The sequence below is a fragment of the Rhinolophus hipposideros genome, assembly GCF_964194185.1.
Source record: "Rhinolophus hipposideros genome assembly, chromosome: 23".
NCBI lineage: Eukaryota > Metazoa > Chordata > Mammalia > Chiroptera > Rhinolophidae > Rhinolophus > Rhinolophus hipposideros.
Genome location: NC_138069.1, coordinates 44,733,966 through 44,751,442, shown reverse-complemented (window position 1 = coordinate 44,751,442; position 17,477 = coordinate 44,733,966). Strand labels below are relative to the sequence as shown.

The window sequence follows — 17,477 nt, the reverse complement described above, 5'->3', positions numbered from 1 at the left end:
GCCCTTGGGTAGTGACTGCCGGGGGCTCCTTCAGGGAGACCAGCTGCCCCCTCAGGGCTAGAGCTAGTCCCTGTGTCTCCCCTTCCCTGCATTGTAATTGAACTCAGAGCCTCAGCGTGTCCCTTTCCCTGGACCTCGGCCAAGGCCACCTTAGTCCACCCGGGGCACTGCCCACCTCCACCTCTCAGGAGAGAGGGAGGCGCGGTGGGTCCTGCCCCTCCCAGAACGCCCCAGGCCCCTCCCCAGGAACCAGCCCTGCACAGCTGTGCGGTAGAGCAGGCAGGTCCCCGTCTTCCCCAGTTCCAGGCCCTGCCCGCCACAGGTCTCTCCCGAGTGAAGAGGGGAGCTTATCGGGCAGAAGCACAGCTGCCGCTGCCATAAAGCTGTAATAAAGGGGGCCATTTATCAAGGCTGCCCAGGGACCGGGCACTGTGTGGAGGTCTTCACGGCTGTTTTGAAACTGAAGCCTCACAACAGTCCTGCGTGGTTCCTTTTATTTTATTTCATTTTTAACTTAACTTTATAGTTTTGAACAGGTAATACACGTACACAGTCCAAATACACGTACAGCAGTCAAAGCAAAACAACATAAAGAGATTTACACAGAGAAGTCTCATCTCTATCCCACCCCCACCCACCAGAGGCCACCGTTTTTATCAGCATGTTTACCTGCCAGTCTTCCTCCTGCAGGTGAAGACAAACACAAATATACGCTTTTATCTCCGTCCCTTCCTTACTAAAGGGGCACCTTATACACCCTTGCTTTTCCATTTACAGCACAGCAAAGCCTTCCTTGTCAGTGTACAGGAATAATCGGCTGCGTCCCTTGTTCCCGGCTGAGTACTACTCCACCCACGGGTGTCCCAGTTTACTTATTATTTTTCTTTTCACTTCTTTTGGTCTTTGTTGTTTTGATTTCTTAAAACATTTCTGTCCCGTAGTGTATTTAGCTTGGCCCTTAACAATGACAGCTCGGTGGTTTCTGACTTTTTATTACAGCTGATGTCACGACAATAAGGCTCGTGCTTCCCCAGTTTTCTCACATGAACAGGAGTGTCTGTGGCACCGATTTCCAGCCGTGGGATTCCTGGGTCTGAGAACTAATAAGGTAAGTAACGTAAGTATGGAAGAAGCTGCCCATGCCCCGCTGCCCGTCCCCCGGCCCCGCAGTGTGTGTGAGTGCCTGTTCCCCAAGCCTTGCCATCACAGGATGTGGTCTGATTCTTGGATTCTCATAGATGAGAAATGGCATTGCAATGTCATTTTAATGTGCATTTCTCTTTGTTATGAACATCTTTCCCTATGTTTGTCATTTAGATTCCTCTTCCTGTGAGCCATCTATTCACAGTTTTTGCTTCTTCTTATTTGCCTTTCCTTTTTACATTTCCAGGAGCCCTTTGCGTGTTGGGGAGGTAATCTTCTGTGGTGTGGGTTGCAAATATTTTTTCCTAGTATATACTTTGTGTTCTGACTTGGCTTATGGTGATTTTTGCCTTAAGTTTCTTTTTTTTCTTTGTTTATAGTGTCTGGATTTTTACTCATGATTAGAAAAAATCTTTTCCCTCTCGAAGTTTTAAAGGAAGTCACTTATGTTTTCTTCAATTATTTTAATGGTTTCTTTAAAATTTATTTTTTGTGGTAAAATATACATAACATGAAGTTTACCATTTTAACAATTTTTAAGTGTGTAGTTCAGTGACAGTAAGTATACTTACGTTATTGTGCAGCCCTCACTGCTATCCATTTGCAGCACGTTTTCATCGTTTAACGGTTTCTTTTTAAGAATGTTAAATCTTTGATCTAACTTGAAATGTATAATACTGCTGTATGGTGTGGATAAACTGTGGACCCAACTTCATCTTTTTCTAAATGGTTACCATGTTGCCCCAACATACTTTATGAGACTCCACATTTATTCTATTTTATTAAGCCCGTTTTAAAGGTGACGAGACTAAAACTCAGAGAGGTCACAGGGAGAGACCTCCTCCCCTACGTCACTGTAAGTGTGACCAGCATCTCCCACTTCTGCCTAATTCCTACCTCTCAATGACCTATTTTCAAAGAGTGAAGGAGAATAGTTAGACCGCACTCTAACCAAAAGTTAGTGTGAAAAGACTGCAGTTGAGTTAGGGAAATGAGGACACTATTGAGAAGCTAAATTATACCAGACCACTGCGGAGTCGGAGAGAGGGGCCACAAAGGGGGCCGCGCGAGCTCTGCGCCTGAGGACAGAAGGGTTTGGCAGGAGGAAGGGGACCATGCTTCCAGTCCCACGGGTAGAGCACTCTGAAAACCTCCTGGGGAGATGGGACGGTGCAGCTACCGCTGCCGTTTCATTTGTCGGTTTGTCGGCAGCAAACCCCTGGGCACCTGGTGGGCCCACAGGGGCGTGTGCCCGGTGAGCCCGAAGCTGGCTCTCAGAAGGAAGCCCCTGTTCTCTGCAGCAAGAAGCTGCGGCTGTTCCCTAAATACCGAGCCATGCTGCCAGGCTAACTGTACATGGAAGACCCACAAACTTCTTGGCACTTTCTCCTGTCTGTTTCCCAAGATCCACTGGAAGGCGCCTGAGACCGCGGACACCCTTAGGTAGAGGCAACCGTGCCCATGGGAGGTCTGCTGGCACTCCCAGAGGCTTGGCGGGGTTTTCCTCCCTCTTTATTCACAACTCAGATGTGCGGCCTCATGGAGGCAGCTCATTGTATCTGAGAGGGGTCCAAAAACCAGCAAGGGACTCGGCCTCCCATCGAACTGCTGATGTGGGCCAGGCCCTGTGACTTTGGACTGGTCACTGCACCAGTTTTGTTCTCCATCTGTGACAGGCGGAGGCTGCACCCCTCTCCAGGACTGGGTCCTTATCTGAGGCCAGGGCACCACTCTGAGCCTCCCCATGGCTGCCATGGGGCGGGGGGTGCTTTAGGTGGGACTGTGTCTGGGGGCCCTGGTGTCTCAGAGCCCTGGACACTGAAGCCATTTGTCACCATATTATGTTGTTGGCGTTCCTACAGAAGAGAACTTGTTCTGTTTACACATTTGTTGGTCAAAAAATGAGATCTCAGAAAACAGATGGGTGTGTCCTCAGCAGGGGCTGTTAGGCACCCTTTCCTCTCAGCAGGGCAGCCTGGCAGCCGGCAGAGAACTCAGCATGCCCCTGTATGTATCCACGTCTTCTTGTGGTAAAGCCACCTGACCCTGGGACCTGGTTGTAATGTTCTGAGTATTGTCCTGGGGCCACCCTTCGGAATGGGAGAGTCTCCCCAGGCTCTGATGAGACTGTGGGATGCAGTGGGGCCCGCCCAGGTAATATGGATATGGGGTCCAGAGAAGAGTCCCCGTCTCATCCCCGAGCCCCGGGAGGGCGCGCTCGAGGAGGGAAAGGGGGTGATCCCGGTTCCGTGTGACCCACCGGGACGCCTGCGCCACGTGCGAAGGGCCACCAGCACGTGGGGTGCACTAAGACACCTGCAGCACAGGTGCATTCTGCCGGCCCTGCACAGGTGGGCACGAGTGCGGCTCCCTGAGCTCTGAAGGAGCTCGGGCCACCCCACCAGCTCCCATCGCCCCGACTCCGCAGGACCTGGAGGAGCGAACTCAGCTGTCCCCACGCGGGTCCGAGGTCGGGCGGGGCGGGGCGGGGCAGGGCAGGGCCTGCGAGGGGGTGGGGCCTCGGGAAGGAGGGGCGTTGTCGCGCGATGGGCGGGGCGATAGGCGCGCGGTGGCGGGGTGGGCGGGGCGGCGGCGCGCGGTGGGCGGGGCGGCGTGACGCGCCCGACGCCGATCCCGGAAGCGGTGTCAGATGCTGGGGAGCCGGGCGGGCGGGCGCGCTGGCGGCGGGTGGCGGTGGGGACTTGTTGTTCTTCGCGAAGTCGGAGCCGGAGCGCGCGGCGGAGGCGGCGGCCCAGGGGGAGCGCGAGGGTGAGCGCGAGCGCGAGAGCGCGTGCCCGCGAGTAGCAGCCGCGCGCCCGCCGGCCCCGCTCCACACAAGGTGAGCGGCACCGCGCTCGGCGGGGTGGGCCGGGCGCGCGGAGGGGCCGCTCCGCTGAGTCACGGCCGCGGGGACCCCTCGGCCAAGTTGGGCGGGACCGAGTCCCCGGGCCGGGCGGCCCCGCGCACCTGCGCTCAGGTGCGCCGCCGGAGCGCGCCGCGCGGGCCGGGGTCGCCTTCCTTCTCGCGGCCGGGAGCGCACCCCGCCCCCCGCCGGAGCCCGGAGGCGGTGGGCGCCTCGACACGGTGGGGTGGGTGCCCGCGCGTCCCAGCTCCCTCTCCCGAGCCGCCTGTCCGCCCTTACCCTCCGAGACCCGTCCGGGGCGGGAAGGCCAGGGCGCCAACAAACGGCCACGTGCAGGGTGCGCGTGGTCGCGCGGGGCCGCTCGGCCTCGGGCACCTGCGCGCGCCGGGGTGCTGTCCGGCCGGCCCTGCGGCCCCTTCCCGGCGTGCCCGCGGCGGAGCCGGGCCGATCGGGGGCTCGGGGCCGGGGTCACGTTCTGAGCAGCTGACCGGCCAGGGGTCCCCCAGGGGCGGCCTTCATCGGGAAGTTTGAGCGGGGGGGAAGGGCACGGGGCGCAAGTGTCACTCCCCCGACGCCGCGGCCCGCGCCTCTCGTTTTTCTCATCGGTGAATGGGGTTTCTCCGACTGTAAATGTGCTGCTGCTGCGTTCAGGACCGGCGGCTTCCACACCTTCGCCGGCGCCGCGGAGGGGAGGGCACGGGAAATACGTGGTGATTCCCAGGAGAAGCAAACGCCCCCCGTCCCTGGTAGGACTGTCACTCACGCGGTCGCCGAGTCTTTCCATCCAGACACCTGCCCGCATCCTGGGCAGCTGGTGCTGGTGGTTGCTGGCAGTTGCGTGCTCTGGTCTTGTTAATGATTACACTCTTGTTTACCTTTCACACAGTCCTGGTGGCGGGGCAGAAATGGGATCTTCCGCCCGACAGTTCATTCAGCACTTGGCCCGCGCGCGGCCAGCCACCTTCTTTGGCCAGGTGCTTGCCCAACACAGCGTGATAGTCAGTGGGTTTCTGTTTGGTGGCTTGGCCGCCCACCTGCCCCCCCATCGCTTTTTTGGCGTTGGTAAGGTTTTTCCGTTACTGTGATCGCCACACAGGCGTCGGGATAAAGTGCAGCTGTACGTGGTGTGTGCTGGCCATTGAGCCCGGACTCCAAACCTGTGTCCTTCAGGGGAATGGAGCTTTCACAGAAGTATTAGTCCGAGCCAGTGGGGGGGTCTGGGAAGGGAGTGGTGGGCTTGCGGTGGGTGGGGCACACCTGCCACCTGTTGCATTGCGGGTAGCTGAGGCGCTTGGCAATCACCTCCCTCCCCAGGTAACCCAGTAGGAATGTTCGAGCTGGAGCTCCATAGAGGGGGTCTGCCCTTATGGCCTAAAGCTAGACTCTCCTTCCAAAATAAAGCATGTCTTGACTGAAAACACAAGGGAGGCTTCTCCCAGAAGTGAGCGTGTCGGCCTCTGTGCTTGAACGCAGCTGGACTTCAAGGGACCTCTTCCAAGTCCAGCGTCATGCACTTTCAAGGTGGTTGCTGAAAGGGGAGTTGAATCGAGGCCACTGGGGAGCTGGGGTCCTACCGAGTGGAGGGCTTGCTGTGTTCCAGTCCCGAGGCTGCCGTGAGCCAGTGTGGTGGCTTTCGGTGCCGTTCGTCGTTGGCAGCTGTGTGTGCCTTCACTCTGGGACTCTGTGGTGTGGGAGCATTTGTTTACAATCTGGGGCGACCTGGGAGAAGCCCTGCCTGCAGCCTGGCTGTTCCTGAGTCTAAAGGTTTCTAGAGTGGACTTTCTGGATTTCGGTTGGGTCCACACGGGAATTGGAGTCCCGGCCAGCTGGGAACGATGTGTGCGGCTGCCCCTCAGCGCCGTAAACAGTACCTCAGCCCTGCTCTCCGCTAGTGGAAGATGCATTGCTCTGAATTTACTTTTGCTTTTCATAAGTCACAGTCGTCATGCTTCCTCTTTCTCACAGTGGCAGTGAGCCCGAGTGTCATCTGAAAGCTGTTGCGTTTCAGGGCAGGTGTGGACTAACCTGGGAATCACACCCCATTGTAGATGAGGGAACCGAGCCCAGGGTTTCCTCTCCTGGTCCATGGCAGTGGAGTCCGCGTCTCGGGCAGCGCCCTGCCTGCTTTTCTGTGCTGATGTCTGGGTGCCTGGGCATGGGGGGCACAGAGGTGTTGGGAGGGAAGCTACCCCCCAGGCCCTTCCCTCCCTCCAGTGCAGTGCTGACACACCTGTTACACAGCAAACCTTTTATCTGCCAGGAGTGGGGGGGCAGTGTAGGTATGAGTGTCCCCTGCTGTCCATGCAGGACCTGGTCTTGGTGCAGCCCCAGATGTGTGCTCGGGAGAGGGCACCCCTACCATACGGAGGGCGGGGGGGCTCCTTATGAGGCAAAAGTTGGAGGTGTGGAGGGCAGGGGACGATGGGGAAGAAGGGTGGGAGCCCAGCGCAGATTGTGGGGGGCTCTAGGAAGCCAGAGGTGGAGGGCTGGAATGTGATAGGTGGCCAGAGGAGTGGGAGGGCTCAAGAGAGACACTGAGGGGGTCCCTCTGCCTGCCTGCCTGTGGGAGTTGCACTTGGGGGACCTAGATCAGAGTCCAGATGGGAGAAGCCGGGGGGGGGGGGACCTGAGCTGGGGCAGTGCTGCAGGGCTGGAGCAGGGAGACTCGGGCCAAGGCCAGGTAGCCTGGGTCAGCTAGTGGGTGTGGAAGGAGAGGAGAGGCCGTGGGGGTGATTTCTGGGTGAATAACATGGAGCTGGAATAACGTGGTTACATGAGCGGGAGACACAGGACAGGAGGCAGGTGTAGGGCGTCAGGTTTTCCAGGGGACGAGCCTGTCTGGACGTGGAGGTTGGGCTGATTGAAACCCTGGGCGGCATGAGATGCACAGGATTCTGTAGGGGAACCGAGGCAGGAGGACCACCAGGGGTGTGAGGGGAGCAGGTGTAGCCAGAAGCTGGGTGGTAGGAGCGAGGGGCCAGGGCACAGCCGGCCAGGGTGGTGTGGCATTCAGCCTGCCATCAGCCCAGCAGCCGCCTGAGTCACCTCTGGATGTAGCCAGGATGACACAGCTTCCTCAAACTGCAAGGCAAGGTGACCAGATGTCCTCCAAGCCCGGCAGACAGTCCTATCTTGTTGGAGGGCAGCCAGCCAGGGGCAGCCTGCATGCTGGGTGTGGGCCGGGCTGGTGGGGAGCCCAGTGCGGCACTGTGGGATGGTGTCTGGAGTGGGTGGGTGGTGGGAGCCCTCCTGGCTCTGCGAGCTGTCTGCAGTTGGGTGACGTGCTTGTTTGACAGGTGCCTGCTGTGTCGGCGCCACCATGTGTGTGGCCAGCAACTGGCAGGGGCATTCGGCTTTGGGTCACTTGTGAAAATGGCCCCTCCGCCTCCTCACACCATAGTGGTGAGGGTGAATCAGCCGGTCTCTGTGACCTGGAGTCGGGACCTACTCCCCTAGGACGGGACCCCTTCCCTCCCTCCCTGGTCTTCCTCCTGCCCCTGCCCCTTCTTCCTGGACCTGCCGTTCTCCGAGACCCGGGAGAACAGAATGGACGCGGTGCTCCAGAATGGGAGGGTGATGGGCAGGCTCCAGGACTGGCCACCGCCTTGCCTTCCCTCTGAACAGGAACAGTAATTTTGAGAGCCCACCCATGCTGAACCCCGGATTCTGCTTCCTACCTGCAGGAGGCTCACGGTCTAGGCTGGGAGGCTGGTTGTTCAATCTCGGTAAAAACTGGAGCCCTTTGAACCCGTAAACCTCCTTTTCTGCTGGATTCTCTAGACCTAGGGCTGTCTGGGTGGGGTCATGCTTCCCTCAGCCACCTGGCTTTATTGATGCAGAAAATGTCCCCCTGGGGTCCTGAACCTGGGCTCAGCCCAGCAAGGGCTGGGGAACACCGGGCAGCCAGGGCTGCACACTGCCCCAGATGAGCTGAGGCAGAGCAGTGGGCGAGCAGTCGGTGTTTGCTGGCAGTTCTAAAGCGAAAAGTGACCCAGAAGGGGTCTGAGACCCTGGCTTCCAGCTCACCTGCCTCCTGGAAGGGCCGTCCTGGGCTGTGGAGCCCGGGCTCCCTGCCCTGCCCTCCGGGGTACGCTGGGGTGGAATTCCTGCCCCGTTCTTACGGGGCCCAGAGGGGAACGACGCCCGGCGCCCTAACTTATTCCAAATTGCAGTCACCGGAGGTGACTCCCTCTGGGCTGCTGGTGCGTTTCCTTTTCTTTTAGAGGAAATGGTCTTTCCTGTTAACCTTGCTCAGATGTACATCAGAATGAAGTTGCTCGCTTTGGGGTGAAAACCAACCTCTTCAGTTAGAGGAATAATCACCTAAAAGGTGTGCCACGTGGCGAGTGCTGACTGTAAACTCTGGATCAGCTTCGTCAGGGCGTGGGAGGTGACGCTGTTACTCTCCCTCAGGTGGGTGCGCGTCACAGCGGCAGTGCAGACCCCCCTTCCTGGGGTCCCAGCCTGGCCCTGGGATGCGGGCTCCCTGCGTGCCTGCAGTTTTGTTTGTTGATGGACGTGGGACAGTGCCCGGAGCACCCTCACGGGAAGCTGCCGGAAGGGCATTTTTTGGTGCTGACCAGTTGCTGATGCTGTAATGCTGGCGTTTGGCCACAGTGGAAGGGGCAGTGGACTTCACGGCGTTCTCGCAGGCCCGGCGCGCTGGCCGGGCCTGGCCCCTCACGACCACTGTCTCTAACCCCACCTGGATGCCGGCCAGCTTCTTCCTGTGTGCTCTGGGGGCTGCGGAGGTCGCCGATGTTCAGTGGTTTTCAAATGGTGTTTAGGACGGTTGTATTAAAATCAGGGGTATTACAAACTGTCTCACAGAACTCTTCTCTGAACCTTTCCCAAAGCTGTTGTTCTTCTACCGTTTGAGGTGACTTCAGGTCAGTACTATGTGTACCGTGCGTAGTTTGGGTAGAGGTAAGTAACGATGCCTTTCTTGTCCACGTGCTGGGTTCATGGAAGAGGCAGGAAGCAGGTCCCGGGTGGGCTGCCGGGTGCTGGGGGCCAGGGGACTGCCGAGTCTTCCAGCAGTTGGTAGAGACCGGTGCAGTGGGCCCCTGAAAGTGGGCAGAAGCCAAGGGGTGATGTGCCTGAAACAGTGGGGGGTGTCGGAGCACAGAGCCGGGGACGGTGTCTGCTCCTGCCGCAGGCGCCCCTTCTCCCCTTGTCCTCTGGTTCTTCTGGGGGTTCCTGGAGCAGGCCCGGAGTCCCTGGGGGGCTGGGAACAGAGCCCCAAGTCGGTCTGTGCCGGCATCCCCAGTTGGCCCAGCTGAGGCCTTTGGAAGCTGGACAGGACCCTGGGGCCCCTTGCTTCTGATCCCTCAGTCCTTCCGAAGGAGGTTAAGACGCACAGAGAGAAGAGGGTTTGGGTTACTCCCCAATCTGATACGGAGATGATGACGACCAGCACCCCTGCTTATGTACGGTCGCCTTCAGGCCTCAGTTCCTGTCCTTAAACTGAAGGCGTGAGGGCTAAAGGCAGGTCCTGACGTCAGATCCCACCATGATGTCCTTCGTACAGAGAGGGGTGCTCCTCCCTCAGACCCGGGGGGAACCACTGGGCCCCTTTCTCGAGTCTCTGCCTGGGCTCCTCACCTGGGGTCCTGGGCCCCCAGAAGCCCGTGGAGGTGGGTGGGTGGGCTCAGCCTTGACCTTGTGGGTGTGGCGGAGGAAAGGGGGCCAAGCCCACAAGGTTAGCTGGACATCCTGCCATGGGGTAACCCTGCAGGTCCCCAGGGGAGGTGTCCCTGCCCTGAACTCTGCCCCCAGGCCCCTAACTCGGCTGAGCAGGTTCTAGGCCCAGCAGCCTGTCGGGGTCCACGCGAGGCCCCTCATTCCCCGGGGCCTTCCTTTTCCCTCCAGCAGCACCGCAGGGCGGGCGGGCCGGCAGGCCAGCGAGCCGAGCGGGTCCTCGGGTGGGCGGGGCTCCGGGTCTGTGGGAATGTGAGCTCTTGCCCTGTAAACAGCTGGTGACTCACCGGCCAGCTATGCCTGGCGGCTCCCGGCCCTCATGCGCTGACGTGCTCCCGACCGGCTTGTGAGTTGGAATGGTACCCGCCACCCCTCCTTGCTGGATGTGGAAAAGTTTCTCATGGCTCTCACCAGCCCCCCGCTGGCTTCCCCAGGGGTCTTGGACCTCAGCACTAAAGGGAGGGACGGGCAGTGGGGCACTTGGGCCCCCCCAGATGACAGGGGTCCAGCTACTGTCGGGAAGCAGCTCTCATCTCCCTGCGAGCATCTCCCCAAACTGTTGCCTGTCCATCTTGGGCACACGTGTGGAACCATGTGAGGGTGCAGTGGAGCCCTCCGGCCCGGCCCTGCAGCAGTCCTGCCCCTCATTGCCCATCCTTAGCGTCCAGGACTGGCCGTGGCACAAGGGCCAACAAGGGGTTTGCGAGCTTGGGTGCTGAGACCCTCTGGTGGTGAGGGGCCAGCGGGCCCACAGAGGCATCGGAGGCAGGGCCAGTGGGCAGGGGGTCTGGGAGGCAGTACAGCGAGTGTCCTGGGGCTGTGAACGAGGGTGGGCAGCGTGCAGACCACCCACCAGCCGGAGACTGGTTCTCCCTAAGATGCAGGCTTTGATGCGGCACTGTGTCTGGGGCCCAAGGACCCTCCTTGGGTGTGTTTCTCTGCTCCCTCTGCTTTGTTCACCTTGTCTGGTATTTGGAACACCGGAGGCAGACCCTGACCCTGTAAACTGACGACACAGTGTACCCGTGAGTCTGATGCCTGTGCCCCCTGCCCCCCAGCTGCTGGGGCACGAGGGGTTTGTTTACTGTCCCACAACCTGTGATGTCTGCACTCTCAGCCCAAAGCCATTGTTGCTGTGGGCTTCTCTGTTTCCATGACGACCACCAGAGGTTGGCTACTTCCCAAGGTCGCCATGGCAACTATCAGAGGGGAATCATGCTTGGGATGCTTTGGCTGGCTTTTTCATGAATGATTAGAATGTGTGACACAATGCAGACGCGAAAATGAGAAGGGCGGGCGGTGGGGCTGGCGGGCGGCGGGGACAGCTCCCGCCAGACAGTCGATGAGCTCGCGTGGCCGCGGCTCCCCACCTCCCTGTCCCGGTCCCCCTGGTTGGTCCCAGGCTGCTGTAGGGAGCCCCCGCCCACCCTTTGGGCCTCAGGTCATGGCTGTGGGGCAGCCCAGGTGGAGGCGGTGATGTCACAGCTGCAGTGCCCTTGGCAGAGGTAGGCCTGCCGGGAGGGTGGGGCCGGGTGGCGGGGCTCCACCGGCCCTCCCATTGGGGTGAGCTTGGCAAGGGCAGGGTCTCCCGAAGGGGCCCTTTCTGTCGGAGAGGCAGGCTAGGTCAGGGGTAGCAGGACAGGGCTCTTGCCAGGACAGGTGCTGCCCGGGCCCGCAGCTCCTCAGGTGGCAGGTGCGGTCGTTCTCAGGAGGCCTTTGCTGGGCGCACTTGGGCGCTTTGACATGGCATCCTGTGCTTCACAGGTGCAAACGCGTGAACTCCGCGGAGGGTCAGAACAGGAAGCAACAGCTGCTCACGCCCGCCGGCACCCCTAGGTGCTGGCACTTGCAGCACAGGATGGGTTGGGGGGGTGGGGACACTCCGTGGGCTGATGCTGGAGTGGGGGGTGCGGCTGGGCATGCACCTGGGTTCCCTTGGCAGAGGCCCAGGCCTGGCCAGGATGCCCACCTTGGGGAAGCTCCTCGCGATAGGCGGGGGCCTGCCTGGTTTTTGGGCACCGTGACTGGACAGAAGGGAGGAGGAGCTGAGCTTCCTCAGAGCCTCGCTGCAGTGGGGACCTTCTTCGGGTCACTGGTGATGCGGCATGCCCTTTCCCCAGCTCGGTGGACCTCACCACGCTCATTCCTGTGTTCTGTGGTTTTCTAGTTACAGTTTCCAAGCAGTTCTGTCCGGGTGACTGTGCCCAGGTTATGACGACTAATCCCAAACCGAACAAGGCATTAAAGGTAAGCGGGGGTGCAGTGGGCAGGCTCTGTCTCTGCCCTGTCACTTCCTGGCAGCCCCTGTTTGCCAGGACCACCCTCAGAGTGTCAGGAAGGAAACCCTGCTAACTGGCACAGGGTGGGGGAGTGTTGGATGGAGGACGGTTCACTGAGAGAGGTGGTGACACAGTCAGGGCTTATGGCCTTGGGAGACACTAGCTCTGATGTCCAGGGGGTGACTCCTGTGTGGCTAGTGGTGCGGTAGGTGCGTCCTCACCCTGGCACCCAGGTATGGGCAGTACGGCCCTGGCCCTGCAGACCTGCCTGCAGGGCACATGTGAGCGGTGGCCCCCAGCTCCCGGGGTCTGGTCCTGACTGTCCCTGCCTGAGCCGCCTCCCTGGCCCTTTCAGCCTCTGAGGCTGGCGTGGCCCTCGGGCCACTGTCTCTGGTCTCGAGCAGAGTGGGGATCTCCGTGTATTTGTGGGCTGTGCGTCTCCAGGCCCTGGTCGGTGCAGCCCCGTCCCACCAGGCCCAGCATGGGCTGCCACGCCTTGCTGTCCCTCACCCGCCTGTGTCAGCCCTGCACCAGGCACAGAGGGGCACACGTGGGCTGCAGCCTCGCAGAGTTTGGGTGGCCAACAGTGACCAGTTAACGGCCGGTGTAGCTGATGCCCCCGCCCCGTGTGCACTATGTCAAGGGACCCCACAGTGACTGTCCCCACTCTTTGGTGGAGGAGCGAGGGCCAGCGGCCTGGAGCCAGGCTCTTGTCCGTGCAGGGTGCGTTCTCGCGTGGACAGCCGAGCCGTCCTCTGCGGTCACACGGCGCGGCCTCCCGCCACCCCTCTGCCCCTGCGGCCCCAGCCCGATCCCGGCGCTGACCCCGTGCGTGGCCCCACAGGTCAAGAAGGAGGCGGGCGAGAACGCCCCGGTGCTCAGCGACGATGAGCTGGTGTCCATGTCGGTGCGGGAGCTGAACCAGCACCTGCGGGGCCTCACCAAGGAGGAGGTCGTGCGCCTGAAGCAGCGCCGGCGCACGCTCAAGAACCGCGGCTACGCCGCCAGCTGCCGCATCAAGCGCGTGACGCAGAAGGAGGAGCTGGAACGCCAGCGGGTGGAGCTGCAGCAGGAGGTGGAGAAGCTGGCGTCGGAGAACGCCAGCATGAAGCTGGAGCTGGACGCTCTGCGCGCCAAGTACGAGGCCCTGCAGACCTTTGCACGCACGGTGGCCCGCGGGCCCGTCACGCCCACCAAGGTGGCCACCACCAGCGTCATCACCATTGTGAAGTCCCCCTCCGTGCCCTTCTCGGCTGCTTCCTAGTGCTCGAGGCAGAACGCCAGGTGGACCTCCTGCTTGACAGGGTCCCATGGGGACAGACCCTTAACACCCGAGCCGAAGTGCAGACCCCGGCGGGGCACCCGGTGCGGCCGCGGTTGTGGGTGCCGGATGAACTGTCGGGTCTCGTGAGCCCGTGTGCCGCACGCCTCCCCACACGCACACACACACACACACACCATACCACCGGCCTTCCTCTGGGCCCTGCCAGCTCTCTCCAGACTGCTTCAGGCCTGGGTCTTGCACCAGGGGAGTCGGGATGTGCGGAAGGAAGGTCCTCAGAAGGTTCCTGGCCTTGTGGCCCAATGGCAGGGGCTCCGTCTTCCACCCCTCCCGTAAGCAGCCTGTCATCACGTGTCAGCACCTCTGTCCCCTGCCGTGGTCCACCAGCCAGCCCAGAAGCCCCCTCGCTGCTGTGACTGAGCTCCGGTGCCCCAGGAGGAGCCGTTCGTTCCTGGTGTCAGAACATACCCTGACCCTGCTTCAGCGTTAGCCAGAGGCCATACCAGGAAGCCAAAGGAGGAAGGCTCTTGCGTGGGTGCGTGTGTGCACGTGCACATGGGGCGTGCTTTCCGTCACACCAGGGCACCGGCAGTATTGGGGGCCTTGGAGAAGCAGCTGCTTCCCTGGGGGGTCTGTGTGAGAGTCGCATAAGTGTTACGAATCATCCGTGAGTGTCGGGGTGAGTGGAGGGAGGTCTCCAGCAGGGAGCAGTCGTGGGCACCCTGCCGTAGCCCGGAGTCCTGGGAAGGTGGAGCCTGGCGCATGGAGGGGGCAGCGGGGCGCCAGCCCGGAGGGGAAGGGGAGTACGTTCTGGGTGGAATAGGTGTGAGGTCGCCCCTAGTCCCAGGAGCAGCAGTGATGCTGGGTGGCACCCTGTTCCTGCTGCTGAGGAGACAGGAGAGCAGGATGGCAGGTGGGGGTGGAGGATGAGGGGGGCACGGGTCGGAAGGGCGTGCGGACCGGTCTCCTGGGCACACCGTCAGCACAGAGGACTCGGACTCTGTCTCCTTGGTGCTCCGTCATCGCCTGGGGCCTTCACCTGCCCTTTCGGGCGCTTGGAGCCCCTGATGACCTTGGTGACCTTTGCTGGGGTTTCCTTCCCGGAGAGCTCCTGCAGGGGCTCCCGTGTGGCCAGGTGTGGCCCCAGCCCTTTCTGCCATCCTGAGAAGGTGCTGGGTGAGCTGCAAACCCAGCCCCACCACTGGCCCGAGGCTGCTGGGCTCCAGCCCCCCTCCCCCAGTGAGACCCCCAGCAAGCTGCAAAGGAGGGGGCAGAAGATGGTCCCCAGGCCTTCCTCCGTCCTGCCTCTGCATCTGTTGGCAGGGGATAGAAGGTGACTGGGCCTTTGGGGGAAGGCGCTGGGTCCTTGCAGAGCAAAGTCCTGCTTTGTAAAGGAAGCTGTCGGTGCCATAGCCGTGGTACGTAATCCACATTGGATATCAGTAAGGGCCGTGGGAGATATTTAAGAGAGAGAAGTATATATATATATATAAAAGTATATACACATTTTATCGTACAGAGTTTTTGTACCTTTTTCCTGTTTGATACTGTAAATCTAGAGCAGAGCCGCAGTTTGGGTGGGAGTGGGATTCATCAGCCAGTCCCATGTCCCATGTCAGCCGGCTGGCAGCTCCCTGCGCACCCTCCAGCTCCCCTGTCGTCGTCCTGCTCTTCCTACAGGGTCCCGCTGACAGCACTGGGTCCCCTGGGCCTGGGGGCCTGGCCAGGTGTCCTGCTTGGTGGCTACCTGGGTTCCCAGAGTGCCCTGGCCCTCGGGACACAGGCGGGCGAGCGTGGGCCTGGGCCCCCCATCACCGGAGCGAGTGAGCGTCTATTGCCAGGGGCTGTGGGCCAGGGCGCCCCCTCTCCGGGGACCAGGGGCCACGGAAGGCAGACAGACAGGCGCAGTCCCTCATGTTTTTCCTCTTTTCCTTTCAGATCATTGGAATTTCATTGTCACAATTTAATATATGGAGTTTTTTATTTAAGAGAAAAGGCAAGGGCCTCTTTGTCGTGTGGGTTTGTTTTTGTCACCTGTGCTTCAGGTCGCGAGTCCTTCCCCAAGCACGCGGGCCCTTGGCTCTCCCGTGGCAGGGCCTCCGTCTGAGCTCAGCACCTGTCTCCCTTTGCCTCCAGCCGCTCAGCTGTTTCATTTCAATATTTATTTTTGTGCTGCTTTTATCATGATATAAATTATTGAGAAGAGACCCTGTGTGGTGGCCCTCGCTTGTAGGGCACGTGCCCCGCGCCCACCCTGTCCCCACGGCCACCAGCTAATTTATTGCTGTACATCTCTGCTGTGATGCTTTTGTACCTTTGCAATAAAGAGTTTTCTGGTTTCAGCTCCATCTCACTTTGTGGTTGGTGCTCTGGGCCACTGAGTGCTGTACCCCATTGCCCGGCCCTCCGTCACTGTAGCTGAGTGGGTCTCCCAGGCTACGAGGTGCTGCGTGGGGACGGCCCCGGGGTGGGAGGGGACAGCTGGGATCACTTTCTGGGTGTGGGCAGGATTCTGAGAACCCCCTCTGCGCTGACCAGGATGCCCAGCCCGTGGACACGGCCTGTTCTTTGCAGGTAGCAGCGCCCCTGGGCCCCAGGGCAGGGTGCACCCAGTGCTGGGCCAGCCCTCTCACCTGGTTTGTCTGCTGGGGCTCTAAGATGAGCTTGCAGGAGGTTGGGGTTGGCCTGGGGAGCGGGGCAGAGAGCGGAGTGCCCGGCAGGGTGGCAAAGCAAGCCACTCTGCCCCCAAAAGCCAAACCAAGGGCCCCATCCCAGTCTGCCCTTCCATGGTGAGCAGCCCCCACAGCCCCTCCCAGGGCCAGATGGATCTGAAGGAGGGTCAGGCTTGCAAGTGAGCCCTGCATTTCAGGGTTTCTGAAACTGGCCAGCCCTCCTGCCCTGCTGTGCCTGAGCTGCAGTACCAGCCACGCAGGTTTACGTCCCAGCCCCTGATTTCTGCGTGACCTGGTCCATTCCTTCCCTCTCCGAGACTCAAACTCCCTTTTGCGATCCAGTATGGGGATGGACTTCTTAGCACAGTGGCACCACGCCTGGAGCTGCCTGTGAGCTAGGGAGGCACAGATCCTAGCCCCGGGCTGGGCTCCCCGGGCCACCTAAATGCTCTTGGGGTGAATCACTGGGGCCGTTTCACAGATGAGAACACTAATGCCAGAACAAGCCACTCCTGTCTGCCTGGCTATTCCTGGCCGCACGTGGTATCTCGGGAAGGCGAGGCCCAGGGAGCCCCCTGGGTCTTTCTGTGGCCCTGCTCCCCCTGCACGAGGCAGGAGCACTGGGCGCCACAGCTTTCCTCACAGCAGTACTTTGTTCTGTCCACAGGTAGAGATGTCACGGGGGCCAGGAAGGGGCGAGCTGGACTTTGTGAAGCTGGCCCACCCCTGGCTGTCTCTGCGACCTCGGGCAAGTGGCTCAGCCTCCCTTGGCCTTGGCCACCTCTTGGGCTATCGTGAGGGTGACGTGTGCATGAGGACCCTGGCCCAGTCCTTGGCACACTGCTTGGAAAACGCCAACTTGCTCTCCTTCGCAAAGCACCAAGCCCAACAGGGCTGTCTGTCCCCATGCACAGGCCTGGCCCGACGGCGCCCTGCAGCCAGGAGCCCTCTTACCCTCTGTGTGCACAGCTTTGGGCAACTCAGACCCCTGAGGGGTCCCAGCCTGGGCAGGGGTCTGGGGGGGCCACACACCCCTCACATCTGAGGCTGGCATCTTGCCTCTATCCGGCAGCCTCCAGAAAACCTCACTCCTTGGTCAGCGGGTCCTCAGGGAGTGCTGTGCCTTCTCCCAAACCTGCTGACTGAGCTGTGGGTGGCCTGGCTGTGGGAGCCACGCGGGGGCCCGACTGGGGGCCTGCCAGCTGCAGAGGGCATGATAAGGCAGGAGGGGGAGTTCCCAGCAGACACTGGGGGGGGCTCGGCCTATCTTATCAGGCAGCCAGCTGGCCCTGGGAGAGGCTGCTGGCCTTGAGTCCCATGTCCCCAGGCCCAGGGAGCAAGAGGGCAGGAGGGACCCCACTTCTTGGGGACACTGCTGGCCAGGTGCCACTCTGCTGACTCTGTCTGAGACCCTTGGTGTGTTTCCCCCCCTCCCTGATGACATGGGAGCAGGTGGCCAAAGGGTGGGAGAAGTGGTTGCTGGGCCTCCATGCCTGCGGGCTCTCTGGTGCCCAGCCTGCTGCCCATTCCCCTGTGCC

General features: G+C 60.8%; 1 protein-coding gene across 3 annotated transcripts; it reads left to right on the top strand.

The window, feature by feature from the left end:
- The first annotated feature begins 3,767 nt into the window (after positions 1 to 3,767).
- On the top strand, positions 3,768 to 15,609 carry MAFK (MAF bZIP transcription factor K). 3 transcript variants are annotated; one of them, XM_081035086.1, is made up of 3 exons: positions 3,768 to 3,982; positions 11,874 to 11,953; positions 12,830 to 15,609. In XM_081035086.1, the coding sequence occupies exons 2-3, from the start codon at positions 11,918 to 11,920 to the stop codon at positions 13,247 to 13,249; spliced, it is 456 nt and encodes a 151-aa protein (XP_080891212.1). In that variant the 5' UTR covers positions 3,768 to 3,982; positions 11,874 to 11,917; the 3' UTR covers positions 13,250 to 15,609. The 3 variants fall into 3 exon arrangements, with proteins under 3 accessions (XP_080891212.1, XP_080891213.1, XP_080891214.1); XM_081035087.1 differs by lacking the exon at positions 3,768 to 3,982 and adding an exon at positions 11,015 to 11,211; XM_081035088.1 differs by lacking the exon at positions 3,768 to 3,982 and having other exon boundaries at positions 11,757 to 11,953.
- The last annotated feature ends 1,868 nt before the right edge of the window (positions 15,610 to 17,477 follow it).